The 17,125-nt window shown below is 45.7% G+C and overlaps 1 protein-coding gene and 1 long non-coding RNA gene across 2 annotated transcripts in view; one reads left to right on the top strand and one right to left on the bottom strand.

Annotated features, from left to right (window-relative positions):
* The window catches only part of LOC142924000 (uncharacterized), an 81,001-nt gene extending 77,805 nt beyond the window's left edge, over window positions 1-3,196 (top strand). Inside the window, exon 2 of the long non-coding RNA XR_012941124.1 lies at window positions 1,684-3,196. This is a non-coding gene — a long non-coding RNA (uncharacterized LOC142924000). The remainder of the gene's footprint in view (window positions 1-1,683) is intronic.
* Window positions 2,359-16,340, bottom strand: FSAF1 (40S small subunit processome assembly factor 1). Its single transcript, XM_032947522.2, has 8 exons — window positions 16,098-16,340; window positions 14,311-14,589; window positions 10,158-10,369; window positions 9,148-9,201; window positions 8,190-8,285; window positions 5,246-5,332; window positions 4,783-4,838; window positions 2,359-3,865 (listed from the first exon to the last, which is right to left on the bottom strand). The coding sequence occupies exons 1-8, from the start codon at window positions 16,210-16,212 to the stop codon at window positions 3,751-3,753; spliced, it is 1,014 nt and encodes a 337-aa protein (XP_032803413.1). The 5' UTR covers window positions 16,213-16,340; the 3' UTR covers window positions 2,359-3,750.
* Window positions 16,341-17,125: the final 785 nt, after the last annotated feature.

Raw genomic sequence — 17,125 nt, 5'->3', positions numbered from 1 at the left:
CGTGTTTGAGTGAGTGGCTGAGTGGTTTAGTGAGTTGCTGAGTGAGCGGTTGAGTGAGCGGCTGAGTGGTTGAGTGGCTGAGTGAGTGGTTTAATGAGTGAGTGGTCGAGTGAGTGGTTGAGTGAGTGGCTGAGTGACTAAATGGCTGAGTGGCTGAGTGAGTGGTTGAATGAGTGGCTGAGTGAATGAGTGGCTGAGTGAGCGAGTCGTTGAGTGAGTGAGCTAGTGTTTGAGTGGCTGAGTGAGTGGTTTAATGAGTGGTCGAGTGAGTGAGTGGTTGAGTGAGTCAGTGGCTGAGTTACTAAATGGCTGAGTGAGTAGCTGAGCGAGTGAATGGCTGATTTAGTGGCTAAGTGATTGAGTGGCTGAATGAGTGAGTGCTTGAGGGGCTGAGTGAGTGGCAGAGTGACTGATTGAGTGAGTAGTTGAGTGAGTGGCTGAGTGGGTTGCTGAGTGAGTAGCTGAGTGAATGAGTAAGTGGTTGAGAGAGTGAGAGGTGTTACATGAGTGAGTGGCTAAGTGAGTGGATGAGTGAGAGTGGCTGAATGAGTGGCTGAGTGAGTGAATGAGTGGCTGAGTGAGTGGTTGAGTGAGTTAGTGGTTGAGAGAGTGAGAGGTTGTATGAGTGAGTGGCTGTGTGGTTAGTGAGTAAGTAGTTGAGTGAGTGAGCGAGCGGACCGGCATAGGGGCCGCTAGATTCCCCAGCCCCGAGGCAAGGGGGGCTGCGGGGTGTGCTGGGATCCCCCGGGACTCCCCTTGGAACTCTCTGGAAAGGAGGCGTGGCTGGGGGCGGGCACGCCTCCGGAGCTGTATAAAAGCCGGACCTCTGGACGGCTCGAGAGCAAGTGGAAGACTGAAGACCAGACAGCTAGGACCCTGGGACTCACCTGACCCGACGTCCTTGTAAGGGCCGGGACCGAGTGGGCCAGTGGTCGGGACCTATACCTTGTCTGGGTCGGGTCAGAACAGCTTCCCCTAGGTCACCCCTAGCCGGAGGACCCAGAGACCGTAGCCCCAGGAGTAGGGCACGTCAGTCCGGAGGCGGTACCTCCTTTGGCAGCGGGTGAAGGGGCCGTAACCCCTTCAAGTGTTAAGGGTCCGCTACGCACTGTATCGTAGCCATTGTTAATAAACGTGTTGCCTCCAGTCGTTCGTCTCCACCCTCGTGAAAACCCACACTACACATGTACTCACTGAATTTTAATATAACATGTGTAGTAATACTGATGTAGGGGAGTGTACAAAGAAAGTGCTAGAAGGCACACGTTGAGATAATTGGAAACAGGTAGCAGGAAGGCACTGTTATAAATATTCAATAAAGGACACGTTATAGTAAAGTTGGGGGGGGGGGGCGACTGTCTGATAGGGGTGGGGCTGAGAGAGGCTATAGGGGGGAGCAAGGCCTGGGATCGGGGCATTTGCTTGGGGACAAATCGATGACCAAGGTGGACGACATTGGGGCCGACTGTTCAAGATCAACTAAGTGGAAACCATTGGGGCTGACTGTTTTTAGAATCAACTTGGTGAAAATCATCGGGACTGATTATTTGAGAACCAACTTAGTGGAAAACATGGTGGCTGAAGATAACCAGAGCAATTACGAATGTGGCAGTTGTTACTCTGAACTGTAAATACATTAAGGGAAATAAAGCTCTACTTCTACAAAAATGGATGTCTCCCCAGGAGCTTCTTTACACTGGTGGCAGTGGTGGGATAAAGTCTACGGTATCAGGAAAGAAGACCCCTGGAGGAGCTCCCTTGGAGGAAGAAACGTCGGTCCTCAGTGCCCCGGGTCCCCAAGACCCAGAACCCAGCAGGAGCCGGACCCCATTAACAGCTACATTTCCAAAGCAGGTTATCAATATTAACGGCAATTCCAAGTATTTTTGTTTACTATTAATATTTAAGTAATTTTTGTTCATATGTTATAGAGTACTGTACATATTTATCATGTTTACTGAATGCATAAGATGCGTAGTTAGGCTTCTATTCGTCTTAAACCGCGACCCTGGAACCTAACCCCCTATTTTCCTTAAGCCTTTAGTCTTGCCAACCACGGTTTTAACAAACAGGGGGGGTTTCAGGAATCTCACCTCCACAGTTGGCTGTATCACAAAAATATGCACAATTATCACTTAAACTTATTACAGAAAACCGTATAGTATAGCCAAATACTGAAATGTTACCCAACTTACGAGGTTGTTATGAAGCTGATGAGGGTTTTTTTACATACAGTAATCTCGATTATCCACGCGCGGTTTATCCCATTTGCCAATTAACCGCGCACATGAGATTTTAACAAAAAATAACTCATGAATTGTCCCTTAGGCCCAAATGAACAATATAAAAAGTTCAACATTGTCATTCTTGGAAATGTTTATTACAAGTCACGTGCTTAAACCAAACAAACATGTGCTCCAGTGAATCAGAAATCCACGTAACCGCCTCTACAGTACATTCGTTGCATAGCTTTACAACAGTGGCCGGAGTTTGACATTGATTGACATGGCTCTGCCATCCACTTCGAGGGCCGAGTCTTCAGCGCGGGAGCAGGAAAGTATTATCACCGAGCACGTGCATCGATCCACTAATGAGCATTCGTTCTCAATTTTAACTTAAACATAATTTATATCAATGTGGTTTTTGGCATAGAGATCCGCGGAAAATTCATATTTTTGGATTATCCGCAATTTTGAATAATCTGCGGCCATCCTACTTATTAGCACGGATAATCGAGTCTACTGTATATACTTGTTTGTACAACCCTGCCAATGCAGTATTTGACATTTTCACTTAAAATGTTCTGGTATTTTGTTTCATGCAGTCATTGTTCAACAAACCCGAGAAAATCGACTTAAACATCCGTTAAAAGAAAACTTCTGCACTCGACAAGCCTGACATTTTTTTTCTCAGCATGGTAAATGTGAAATTATGCATGGCACATGCTCAGCTAGTTTAACCGCGTTATAGTGTCATGATGAATGTGTTAGTGGTGCGTTATCATAAAAAATTAATGATATAAAAACTAATTGTGAATAAAAGTATATTCCGCTGCAATGAAAGTAAATTTTCAAAATTGCTTGTTTTTTTAAATGCAATGAGTACGTTGATACAAATTATTTTGTTGTACATTGAATGTTGTATGCTGCTGTATTGTGCGAGGCTAAGTATAACTATTAAAAATGAATTGACTGGCGTTGAAGTTTGTGAGGAAATTACTTAGTGAAGTGAATACTTCACAAGCTGCATTTATTGTCACTGCTATTTTGTAGCTCAATTAAGACATCAGTTCGATAACCCCACGTTAAACAAATATACCTTGTTGACAATTTAAATATAAAAAAGCATTTAAAGCAATTTCTCAAATGTCTACATACTAATGACAACTGGCTGCTGTTGTAGAACAAACAGTAATCAGTACAGCTCAGTGAAATTGAGAAGAAAAAACGAGGTGGGTCTTGTCAAATCCGGAAAACAGTGTGTCGGCCAGGCAGTGCTGCGGTAGAGCACCTGTGTCGCACTGAGAAAGTTGCCAACGTCGTAATATTTAGTTTTCGTATCGCGTCATCCATGCGGCAAATGCATCACACAATCCTGGTGAGAGGTCAATTTGACACATCTTCCCTCCCGGGTTCATAAATTGAGCACCACTTCCATCAAGGCTATAGCCACACTCCACCCTGCATAGCTTTAGAGTTCAGAGCTAGAGACTCGGGTGGTCCTGGGGTGCGGAGGAAAGCGACGGCCGTGCTAAGAGCGGCCAGTCTGGATGCGACGGATGTCCTCCTTGCTCAGCAGCAGCGCACCTCCACGAAAGCGGCCAGGCATGCCCTCCACCCCGAGGTCGTCGTGCCGCCCCCGCTTGCTGTGCACACACCAAACATAACCAGGGTCATCTCCCTGCCGGTACTGCCCAGTTATCGCCCCAAAACTACATTTACCAGAGTAAAAACTACATTTACCAGAGTAAATGTAGTTCTGCCGCAGAAGCTGCTCTAGATTGAGGTGTTGTGCTCAACTTGTAAATTGAAGGTCACGAATTAAGATCCTGTTAAACTCACCCTACATTATTTCCGGGTCAATCAAAGTACACTAAAACCTTGGTCTGCGAGTGTTTTGCAAGACGAGCAAATTTTTTTAATAAATATTAATTTGATAAACGACCGAGGTCTTGCAACATGTGCTTTGATATACGAGTGCTTTGGATTACAAACACGTTTCTGGAACGAATAATGCTCGCAATCCAAGGTTTTACTGTACCATGTCATGGTAAGTTCAGGCTCGTGGTCGTCCAATGTAGAGACCGACTCCCAGGTAGTCCTGTGGTTACAGCACTCGACTAGCAAGCAATAGGCTGCAAGACCAAATTTCATCCCAATCAGAGGTTCTCAACTCATCATTGCTCATCATTCTTCCACAGTCGATCACATGACCACGGACAGAGGAAAAGACTTGCGCTCCTACCACTGTCATGTTCAATGCCACCACTGTCTCAGAACAATTGCACTCTGACACCAACATGTATGAGCAGTGACCAATACCAGACAATCAACTTGCAGCCAAACCTCCCAAAGCCCTATCCTAGGACTTCCCCAAACTCCTGTCTCACCTTTGACCATACTAAACATTTATTCAGATGGTGGGCATCCAAAAGACAAACACATTGGGGCATGTTGAGTGTCGTTTGGAGAACTCTAGTCCAATGAGACTGTGTTTTTACTTCATGTGTGGCCTGGTTTGGGGTGTACTGTTGCAAGGCAGCCATGTATGTTGGGTCTTCACCTCTCCACACGTCTTCTCCCTTTCTTCTTCTTATTGAATATCCCACTCTCCGCCTCCTACACGCACAGTCAGGGAACAAGAGCAATGTCTGGATCTTTGATTGTTCGGCACAATAGAAACATTGCATTATGCTGGATGCAGTGTGTATGCGTCTTATTATTTGTGTGGGGAGCAGTGAATGCAACTTTCACACGACACTAGGCTGACAGTCACTTGACTCAATTCCTGGCCATGGACATCAGCAAACAGTTTAAAAATATTTATTGGGCTTCTTTTAGGTCGATTCAACCTTTACTAACGGGTACAGTGTATAAAAATCAGCACTGGAAAAATAAGAATGACTGGACATGATGGTGGGCACATTATCCTCTCGTTTTCTGTGCTGGCTTTGTGACCTCCAAAGCTCAAGTGGGGCACTGGAATTTTGTATCAATATATTTGTTGGGTACATCTGTCATCATACTTCTCTGTGCCTTTTCTCCGCCTCCTCCTTCTGCTGTCGCTTCTGGTTCAGGAGCTCCTTGTAGTTGATATACTCAGGCTTGGGTGGCTGCATATGCACAAGCGCGGAAAATCTTAATGAATGAAAGTGTTAATGCAAACATGAAACGTGGAGATGCGTGTGCATTCACCGACAGACACCTGCCTACATGCGAAAAGGGACACACTTGGGGTGGAGCGGTTGTGCAGTGGTTAATACACTGCGTTATGAGCCTGGTGGGCAAACATAGTGACTCTTGGCCATGATTAACATCAGTGACGATTAATAGCTGAACTGGTCATTGGCCCCCCTCCACCAACCTGCACTGGCTAGCATGGTGATGATCTTGATTTGAAGCTTTCGTGACTGCAGGAATCCATACTCTTTTGTTCTTTTAGTAAAGTTACGTAGGTAGAAAAAATAATAATAGATCACGACATTTCGATCGCCACACAAGCAACCGTCTTCAGGTGGGAGTGAGAAACAGGCTGCTGAAACAAGTCCTTATATAGAGAGCCGAGAGGGGGGGAGGGGCGTTGCCGCATCGGGCAAGAGGGTGGGGGCTGGAGCTTGTGCTGAGGAGGTGGCCATTGTATTGTGATACCCTGGTGTCTACAAACTAAGTTGTATTTGCGGTAGCAGTTACATTGGGGAAACGAAATGACATGTCTCGGACCATGTTCGCGAACACAAGGCAGATTTGAAACACGACAGAACCAATACCTCTGCCGTGGCTGATCACTGCTTGAACGCGGTGGGCTCACACGACATTGTTTTTTTCCGAGACCAAGGTACTCTGCAAACCTTCGGGCTACCATTAAAGATTTGTTCATGAAGCCATCCACATAACTTCAACCGAGATGGGTACAAATTGAGCTTATTAACCAGGTAAAGCCTTAAGTGGTTGTTGATGTTTCCATCCTACCTGCCATTGTCAGCAGTTTTTTCCGACTCTGAGTTACATTACCAAGTTAAATGTCTTTACTTTAACGGGCTAGATGTCTCTAACAAAGCCAACGTTGCCCCCTTTCCCTCGATGTGGTGGTGGCTCTCGTTTTTTAGCAGACTACAACTGGCTGTGATGTTGATGCGAGTGCGTCTCTCTGTGTGTGTCTCTGTGTGTGTGTCTCTGTGTGTGTGTCTCTGTGTGGGGAGCGATAGTGTAGCGGTTAGCGCGCTGCGCTATGAACCTGGCGACCCGGGTTCGATTCCCGCTCACGACCAACACCAGTGACGATTATCTGAACCGGTCCCGGGCCTCCCCTAGGTCGACTCAGCCTCAAATGAGTACCTGGTGCGGTGTGTAAACATCGCCACTAGGGAGACAAAGGCAGGCGGGCGTGGTGCTGGCCACCCACCCCCTCGTGTACCGTTCCGGCCTTCATAGGTGCTCGCTAACAGCACTTGCCCCTACAGTCTGTTAAGGCTATATGGGGGATCTTTGTCTCTGTGTGTGTCTCTGTGTGTGTCTCTGTGTGTGTCTCTGTGTCTCTGTGTGTGTCTCTGTGTGTGTCTCTGTGTGTGTCTCTGTTTGTGTCTCTGTTTGTGTCTCTGTGTGTGTCTCTGTGTGTGTCTCTCTCTCTCTGTCTCCTGCTGCGCGTTCTATCCCCCTAGTGGCTGATATACCGTCATTACACTCAACCCTCCATCATCTCCGTGCCTTTCCCTCACCCTCGTTCAGCAGTGAACTGACCAAGGACCGAATTATAATAATCACACACTTAATGCTAGCAAATAGAGCAACATTGCATTCGATTCTGTACTTTTGTGTATGTGTGTGTGTATATGCTGAGTACGTATTAACTACATTCAGACAGGATCTCATTTCAAATCACTCATTGTCCACACTGCCCTGCAGGGCACTGTTCATCACAATAATAGAAGGAAGCGTGTCTTGAGGCCTGGATGCTCTATGGGCACTCGCTCACCTCGTAATTGATTTTAGATTAAAAAACAAAGCTTGCTCGCGGATCTGCCAAGTCCAGATACCAGATATACGAACACGTGCTTGCTTCGGATGCCTGGTGCTCCGCACAGGAGTTTGGATCTAGTAACCTGATGCTTTGTGTTTGAAAGTTTCTGTATCTTGAAGGGCAATATCCAAGTGTGCATGGTACATGGGGGTTTTCAAGAAACACCAGGAAAACACTGAGGTTGGCCACGTGGAGTGTTCAAACAGTCACTGTAGAACAGAGGCTTTCATTTCTCAGGAGTTGGACCGATATCACTTGGACCTCTGTGGTATACAAGTCTGGTGGGCTGGTTCTGGTTTCAGTCACCATGAGGGGTGGACAATTCTCCCTGTTCCATGGCCTCCTGCCAGTGGGCCTTCAACACTTCACTGGGCCTCAAAGTGCACTTAGCATGGCACAAGCGCCATTGTGATATCACCACCACTTAGTGGTGAACTGCAATTGTATGGTACTTTATACAGGAGCTTTTGTAGGTGGGGAATGGCGGCACGAATGGTTTGCGCACTGCATTACAAGCCTGGCGACCTGAGCTCGATTACTGGTAACAGTTCACATCGGTGGCAAGTGATGCATGTGCCAAAGTGCAGGGTGCAGAGCACTGATGCAAGGGAGAGGCAAATGCAACCAATGGAGGGAGGTAATGAAGCTAGCCAGAAATTTGCAACAACTGTGTGCACGTGTGAGAGAATGTGCGTTGGCAAAAATCACTGAGGAATATTTTTAACGGTTCAGGGCTTCCCCGAAGTCGACTCGGTCTTAAATGAGTACCTGATGCGGTGCGTAAACATCAGCACTGGGGAGACAGAGGCGGCTGGGCATAATACCGGTCGCACAAACCCCTCTTGTCCTGTGCCGGCCCTTCATAGGTGCTAACAGCACTTGCCCCCAAAAGTTCACAAAGACTACATGGGGGGTTTGTGTCGTTGTGTCTTTGCACGAGTTTGTAGCCCTACCTTTGCGCCCAGGCGAATGGCGCGCGCGCGCTCACACTCGCGCTGCCGCTCGCGACTGTAGCCCGTGAGCCCAAACTTGTGCACCTCCAGCCTGGCCTGCACACACGCGGGGACCACAGCCAGCATTAGGGGGGGGTCTTTCAGATGCTTGATATTTTAAAAGTGATGTAATCCCGTAACATAATCCTGCATTTGGTACTTTTTAAGTCCCATAAGTTGCATAATCCGATTATTTAGTTTAGAGGCCTTTGTCAATCCACTGCTGGAGGAGGGTCCCCCCCACATGCCGTGGGCATTGAGGTTGTTTGTCTATTCTACAAAATGTGTGCATGTTGAACTTCTTTCGCAACGTACATAACCAACTGTGCCGAACGGTTTGGTGAAGTGACTAGTTCAGTTATCACTCACCACTGACAGCTGTAGCCAGGAGCTGAACGCAAGTAAACCGGGCTCGTAACGCATTGTGCTAATCACTGTATCAGGGCAACTCCCTCACAATAATGATGCGATTTGAATCTCATTTACAAAAGAGTCACTGCTCTAATAGCACTATACAACTTGCACATGGAGACCCATGCTGTGAATTGCACATTGTAATGTGATCATGAGAACTGTGCTCTTTGCAGCACCATCATTTTCTCATTTATAAGCAACCAGTATATGCGAAAGTGATAATCTGATTACACGTGAAAATTACGTTTTGTTGACTATCATCATCTATATGCTGCTTAATGCACGACACGGGTCTCAATGAGCAACTCAAAAAAAACGTTGGCACATGTAGATGTTACGAAGCAGTTGTGTGCTTAACAAGAGAAACAAACTATATTCACATATTACTGGAACCTGCCTTGGATATGTGACTAAAAAACATGTTTTTTGGTGAACGCCAGCAACGGAAACTATATTACAACAACAGCTTCACATTCGTGTAAGGTTAGAGCGAGTGACATCAGACCTTTTCAATGCTGAACCCAGTCTCTTGGTCACTGGTGGGTACATTGGCCACCCCCTGCAGCATGGTACACACACAGATTCGCACACCGTAAATACAAAGAACATGCACTCCACACTGATCACATGCAGAACAATTATGACGACACTGTTGGTGATGTTGATGGAGAGAAGTGTAGGTTACGATAAATAGGATTCTATTGATTGTGGTTGTCATGTTGTTGGAGATGAAGGTGTGGTGTGCTGACAGTGTTGTTGATGATGGTTACAGTCAATGGTAACGAGGTATTACTACTGAAATGCTGAAAGGAGGAGGCAAAAGCATGTTGGAAGATTTGCACAAGGTCAACAAATCTACCTGCTATAGGGAACAGCCACCACAGGACTAAAAGAAGGCGACCAAGGGGAAAAACTAAAAACAGATGGTAAGATACTGAGAATACTGTGAGGACAGATATTGGGGGGAGGTTATGTCTACTTTGCAGCAGCAGCTGTGGGAAATATAAAATGGTAGAAAGTGTTTGTGAGGTGTGGTGGCACCACATGCTTTGACCACAATGACATCTTTCTCTGTGGATGGGAATTCAACATAAGAAGCAATGACGCTGCTCTTATAGGGAAGGGAAAGTATGCTACAGTGATGCTGTTGACACTGAATAAACTATACGCTGCTGATGATGATGTTTCTAGCATCCATGGGAAAAGAGTTTCAAGTTTATAGGGTAAAGCTTTCGGTGCTGTGAACAGCCGATGATGATGCTAAGAGTCGTGATTATAAAGCTGACATTGATAAGAATTTAACATTCACCACTGCTAATGAAAATAATGCTGATAATAGCAACGGAAGAAGAAACGCTGGAGATATTTTAATTATGATGTCGACTGAGAGAAAAACTGCTTTGACAAAGATTGTACTCCTGAAAGTGATGACCATTCTTTTAGGACTGAGGTGTGATAATGTTATTAATTTGGTTGGCGGCGTGTGGTGGTGTTGGGGAGTCCAGGAAATCTTACCGCGGTCTGCTTCGTGCCATTCTCCTTAGCCACTTGTGGCTTCTCCTTCTGTCGCTTTCTCTTGCGCGGATCCTCGTACACGACCAACTGAATGGCCTTGCCTCCCGTTTTGGCCTGGCTCCCTGGGCCAGCCCCACTCTCCTCACTGCCGACCTCATTTTCACTGCCAGCTCCGTTCTTCGCACCAGCTCCCTTTCTCTCTCCATCTGGAGCTGACTCACCCAACAATTCATAAAAGCATAAGAGCAAGGAATTGTTCTTAAAGGTCGGCAATTGGAAGGAAAGTAAACGTTTTCTCAAAATTGTATATTTAAGCATTCTGGATTCATAATCAACAAATCAGTGGTCCGCCTCAAAAGGTAGTACATGCAGTGTGGTGCTGCAAATAAATAATTCAGTAATCCCTTGCGAACCGCAAGGTTCCTGAAAACCCTCACAGTTGGTAAATTCAAGGTTGTTAAAGTGCAGGGAGCCTAAGGTTAGGTCAACCAGAGCCTCGGTCAGACTCGTCATAGCTTAACTAAGTTGCCCATTTATTAACACAATGACATAATAAAACATACATTAACCTTACATACCTTTAATATTAATGATGATAATGAGATGATGGGGGAAGGGGTGGTTAGAAAGAGGTGGTGCTCAGCCCCCCCCCCCCCCTTACTCCAGGCCACAGACACAACACTCTCACCTTCACTTGCTACACGCTTCGGGTCCATGATGAAAAGCAAAATGATTGTGTACTGTACAGTACCTTACAACAAAACAGATGGGCCGCTGATCAGCTAAGCAGCGTCACGGCGCTGTGACATATGTAACAATGACGTCACGCAATGCAATGTCATACTCTTCTTGGGTCTTTCGGTCAAGTCACGTAAATAAAAAAATAATAGATCGCAACGTTTCGATCACAACACAAGCAATCGTCTTCAGGTGAAGACGATCTTCACGATGACGGAAATAAAAAATAATAGATCACGACATTCGATCGCAACACAAGCAATCGTCTTCAGGTTAAGACGATAGATCATGACGTTTCGATCGCAACACAAGCAATCGTCTTCAGGTGAAGACGATTGCTTCACCTGAAGACAATTGCTAGTGTTGCGATCGAAACATGACTTTACCGAAAGACCCAAGAAGAATATGAATTCCTGCAGTCACGAAAGCTTTAAATCAATGCAATGTCATGTTGAAATGCAATAGAGTGATAACTGTGTGCTTACCCATAGATACTCAAATTTCCAAGCCGCAATTGGTAAATTGTTATGCTGTACAATTATTTTGTGAGACGGAGCATGAATCTGACCTATCGCGGAGGTAGCAACGTGGAGCAGAAACAGGATTGGGTAGCAACAGACCCAGAGGTGCCCCCTCGCGTGAGTCTGAGCCAACATGGCAGATACTACAGTGAGGGAAAAAAGTATTTGATCCCCTGCTGATTTTGCACGTTTGCCCACTGACAAAGAAATGATCAGTCTATAATTTTAATGGTAGGTTTATTTGAACAGTGAGAGACAGAATAACAACAAAATCCAGAAAAACGCATGTCAAAAATGTTATAAATTGATTTGCATTTTAATGAGGGAAATAAGTATTTGACCCCTCTGCAAAACATTGCCAACAAGGGTTTTGCCACCAAGTACTGAGGTCAGACGTTTCTTGTAGTTGGCCACCAGGTTTGCACACATCTCAGGAGGGATTTTGTCCCACTCTTCTTTGCAGATCTTCTCCAAGTCATTAAGGTTTCGAGGCTGACGTTTGGCAACTCGAACCTTCAGCTCCCTCCACAGATTTTCTATGGGATTAAGGTCTGGAGACTGACTAGGCCACTCCAGGACCTTAATGTGCTTCTTCTTGAGCCACTCCTTTGTTGCCTTGGCCGTGTGTTTTGGGTCATTGTCATGCTGGAATACCCATCCACGACCCATTTTCAATGCCCTGGCTGAGGGAAGGAGGTTCTCACCCAAGATTTGACGGTACATGGCCCCGTCCATCGTCCCTTTGATGCGGTGAAGTTGTCCTGTCCCCTTAGCAGAAAAACACCCCCAAAGCATAATGTTTCCACCTCCATGTTTGACGGTGGGGATTGTGTTCTTGGGGTCATAGGCAGCATTCCTCCTCTTCCAAACACGGCGAGTTGAGTTGATGCCAAAGAGCTCCATTTTGGTCTCATCTGAACACAACACTTTCACCCAGTTGTCCTCTGAATCATTCACATGTTCAATGGAAAACTTCAGACGGGCATGTATATGTGCTTTCTTGAGCAGGGGGACCTTGCGGGCGCTGCAGGATTTCAGTCCTTCACGGCGTAGTGTGTTACCAATTATTTTCTTGGTGACTATGGTCCCAGCTGCCTTGAGATTATTGACAAGATCCTCCCGTGTAGTTCTGGGCTGATTGCTCACCGTTCTCATGATCATTGCAACTCCACGTGGTGAGATCTTGCATGGAGCCCCAGGCCGAGGGAGATTGACAGTTCTTTTGTGTTTCTTCCATTTGCGAATAATCGCACCAACTGTTGTCACCTTCTCACCAAGCTGCTTGGCGATGGTCTTGTAGCCCATTCCAGCCTTGTGTAGGTCTACAATCTTGTCCCTGACATCCATGGAGAGCTCTTTGGTCTTGGCCATGGTGGAGAGTTTGGAATCTGATTGATTGATTGATTGCTTCTGTGGACAGGTGTCTTTTATACAGGTAACAAGCTGAGATTAGGAGCACTCCCTTGAAGAGTGTGCTCCTAATCTCAGCTCCTTACCTGTATAAAAGACATCTGGGAGCCAGAAATCTTTCTGATTGAGAGGGGGTCAAATACTTATTTCCTTCATTAAAATGCAAATCAATTTATAACATTTTTGACATGCATTTTTCTGGATTTTCTTGTTGTTATTCTGTCTCTCACTGTTCAAATAAACTTACCATTAAAATTATAGACTGATCATTTCATTATCAGTGGGCAAATGTACAAAATCAGCAGGGGATCAAATATTTTTTCCCTCACTGTACGTGGCAGCGCCAATTTGATTTCACGACTCGGCGCAACTTGTGATGTGTATACTGAGCCCCCTCCTTCTAACCAACCCTTCCCCCATCATCTCATCATCGTTAATATTCAAGGTACGTAAATTTAACGTAATGTTTATGTTTCATTATTTTATTGTGTAATGTACTGTATTTTACTCATTGTTTCGTTAATAAACAGGCAACTTAGCGAAGCTATGACGAGTCTGAGTGCGGCCGTGGTTCCCCTAACCCCCAATGTTTCCATAGGCCCTGAAATTTACCAACCGCGGATTTGCCTTGTCCAGGAACCTAACCCCCGTGATGAGAGAGGGGTTGGCTGTATTCGTAATAAGTGGTAAGCTTTCGAAGTGTGGTGGTGATAACCTCCTCTACTCCACCCATCACCGCAAGCATTCGTTAATTATTCTGCTGGTGAGTGTTCTAATCTTTTTCCTCATTTACATGACAAAACATTTAATGTATAATTACAGATTAAAAACATTCTAAATGTGTTATTTATGTACAAAAGTGTAAAAATTTGTTAATGTGCAAAAATTCATTTCTGCACTTAGCCATTTTCTATTCTTAAATTTTCTCTTTCTCTCCACTCCACCCATCACAGCTCACATGCGCACAATACCGTATTCTTTACTTTAGGTTACCTTTACCATTGTTTATTTTCGTTTAAATATTATTCATGCATAACATATACATAAAAGGCAACAATAAAAAGCATTAACCAAAATATAGTCATAATGAGAATGATACAATTGTCGATCGAGTTGGGGGCTTGGAACGCACCCACTCTAATTTTCATTATTTATTTTGGGAAATTAGTGTTTGATTAACACAATTTCTCCTTACACAAACATTTTCAAGAATGCATCTATCCTGCTAATCGGGGGCGACCTGTACACGATTTTGTAGATTTTAATCCAGATCACCAGTACTTATGGCTCAGTTGTATTGTCTGCATTACATTTGTCAATAATACATTCCAACCAAATTTTATTACACCGAATGCATCAGCGATCCTTTCATGCAAGAATTTATCAAAATAGCAATTAATCAATACAACATTATATAGCAGCCTATGCTACCGTGAATTTAAGAGGAAATCATTCGATAGGTAGTGGGTCAAGTGTGATGATACCATCATTGTGGAGGGGAGACTTGGGCTCCTCAAGGGCAGCTTGATGCAGGTCACGCAGATGGCTGGGCAGCGGCTCCCGACCACCACTCTTTTGAAGCCCCTTGCCGCGTGTTGTTCCACTAATCTTGAGGTTCCCTCTGGAAGCCTTGCTGTGCTTGCCTACTCGAACCTGTGTTGTGGCTACAGGCCTGCTGTCGGTACCACTTGTGTTCGTCAGAGCCTCTCTCTGCTTCTTCTTGGCAGTGCCTTCACTGTGAATGCTCCTAGCCGGGTCATCTCCTGAGGGGACACGTCACATGTCATTAGACGCGCTACTCGAAAAGACACCATAAGGCACGACCAGGTGATGAACACTTATATACATTTTTGCAGCAAAAATCACCATGAATGCCAAACCATTTCCAATAACTTAAATACGTGCAACATACTCTGCGGATGGGGCAAAGAAGCAATTACATATAAAATCCCCAAGCTTGTAACTGGTGTAGTACTTATGCAATTTGATCTTATACATTCATCTATTTTATGTATTTTTAGTGATTTGCTTAACGTACTTTCCCTCTACTTTGCACTACTGTCGTGTTTAACATTGTTGTTGTGACTTTCTGACCCGCCCCTACTCGACATCTGTGTAAAAGACCTTCATAGCACATCGGATTTCTCCAGGATAAATAAATATCCTTATTATGAAATACAGGAAACACTGCCTGTGTTCAGGCAGACGCCAATGTTGTTTTATGTTCACTATCCTAGCAGAAATGAAAATACCAAAATCATTCTTGAAAATTAGTTCTCAACCTTTGTAAGGAGGCACTTCTCTGCCAGTTGTTGTCCGGAGGCAAGAAAATCACGCGTTTAACATAACAATAGCGGCACGGGCTACGTACAGTCCCTCAACACGACACTCAATCTTGATCTCGTAGAGGACACTGCGTAGCGATACACCGTTAGCCTACAGGGAGACGCTGGGGGCCACGTATTCGTCACTTATCCTGCATGGGCCACGTATTCGTCACTAATCCTGCATGGGCCACGTATTCGTCACTTATCCTACATGGGCCATGTATTCATCACTTATCCTGCATGGGCCACGTATTCGTCACTAATCCTGCATGGTATCCATGCCGCAGCCTGGGCACCCCGTTGAACAAGCTGTGGACAAGCTTGGAACAACAAGATGCATCAAACCCGCAGAGGAGGGGGTCCCCCCCCCCCCATACCTGCGTGGGCTTGACAACAACAACAACAAGAAGACGAAGACGCAAACACCGCTGCCGTGATGACGCCCCGCTGGTTCGTTCCTTCCTTCTCCCCTGCTGAAGAACTCCCATTCATTACCCCCGGTCACTCGTCTCAACTCGCTCCCCACATCCCAAGCCCTGTCGGGTTTTTTTTGTCTCGTGACTTTTAACCGACTGCCGCCGCTTTCTCTCTTCGAAAGTAGATATTCCATGCGTTTCTTACAGCGTCGTGAGACGAAGTCGCATTTACACGCCATAAAATCAATGTTGGTAACACGGGTTACAGAATGCCGTACACGAATCACACAGGACGGGGCTCGCGCTACGTGTTAATGTAGCGATGCCGTCTCTACGCGGTAAACCATGCGCGGTTGGCAGAGGAGGAATGCCTGATAGTTCACTTCACGCAGCAAATTAGTTCCATAATTACCAACAGCGGTAAGAATTGAATGTGGGCCGTGCTCGAGCCTCCGATCTTTCCTGGCTGGGGCGCCGGATATCGGCCTTTAGAGGCGGCGGCGGCGGCACAGGGGACCCTTGGCTCACCGCAGTCGTAGATCCTCGACAAGACGGCGTCCAGCAGGGAAGGGGCGATCGCTTCTATTTCGGCCTCGTCCACCTCCTCATTGTCGCCGTAACTGCTGCTGCTGCTGCCAGACATGGTCTCGTGGAGTTGCAAGACTGAGTTGAAGTGACCGCGGAAGCGCACACCGTGGTCCACACGCGTGCGGCCTGGGGAGCGGAAATGACGATGGCCGAGCCCTCACGATACCAAAGGCAAAGGTGCACGGTGTAGCCTACACGGGCCGTTGGGGCAAGTGCTGTTCGCGAGCAGTGCCTGTGGTGATACCACGAGAGCCACGTGGCACACCCAAGAAGGTATTCTGTAAATGAATAACAAGTTGACGACCCAGACATTGATTCAATGTTGAGATCATCCATGGTCGCTCCCATAGGAAGCCTTGGCCGATCTTTATTTTAAAATCTCCCCATTCATGGCCAAACAATGAACTTCATAATTAACTTTTTTCAATAACTCTCAACAATAGAAGCCGATTTTCTCAACAATTGGGTTGGTGTGGTTTGGAGAGTTATACCGTAGAAAATACACATTGTATTTATATACATTTAAAATAAATACACATTTACTGTTTGAAACTTTGCAGTACATTTTACACTCACTCATCAGCCATGATTATTTTACCGCTGGATAAAGGCCTCCAAAAGTCGTCGCTATTCTTTACGGTCTGCGATGCATCAATTCACCCAGAACCTGCACATCAGCTCCGTGCACGCTCCCTCCTTTAGCTGGCACTCAGTAGCCAGTTTGTCCATCAGTCATCATCCCTTCAATTGACAAGTCCTGTCCAAGCCCAATTATTTTACTTAACAGATAAACATTTTAACACGCACATGCTGTCTTAATCCACGTTCCTCTTTACGTCTCTGTGAAATCCCAATCGTACATCCCTACATGCTTCTCTGCACAATTTTGAGCTTTTGTTCCATCTTTTGTCACTGTACATGTTTCTGGTCCATATCATAGCAGGTCACTCATAAACACTTTCTTCTCG

Source organism: Petromyzon marinus, chromosome 6, assembly GCF_048934315.1.
Source record: "Petromyzon marinus isolate PM22_M1 ecotype Great Lakes invasive population chromosome 6, UKy_Petmar_22M1.pri1.0, whole genome shotgun sequence".
NCBI classification, from domain to species: Eukaryota; Metazoa; Chordata; class Hyperoartia; order Petromyzontiformes; family Petromyzontidae; genus Petromyzon; species Petromyzon marinus.
The sequence above is the reverse complement of the archived record's forward strand: the minus strand, read 5'-3'. Positions and strand labels throughout refer to the sequence as shown.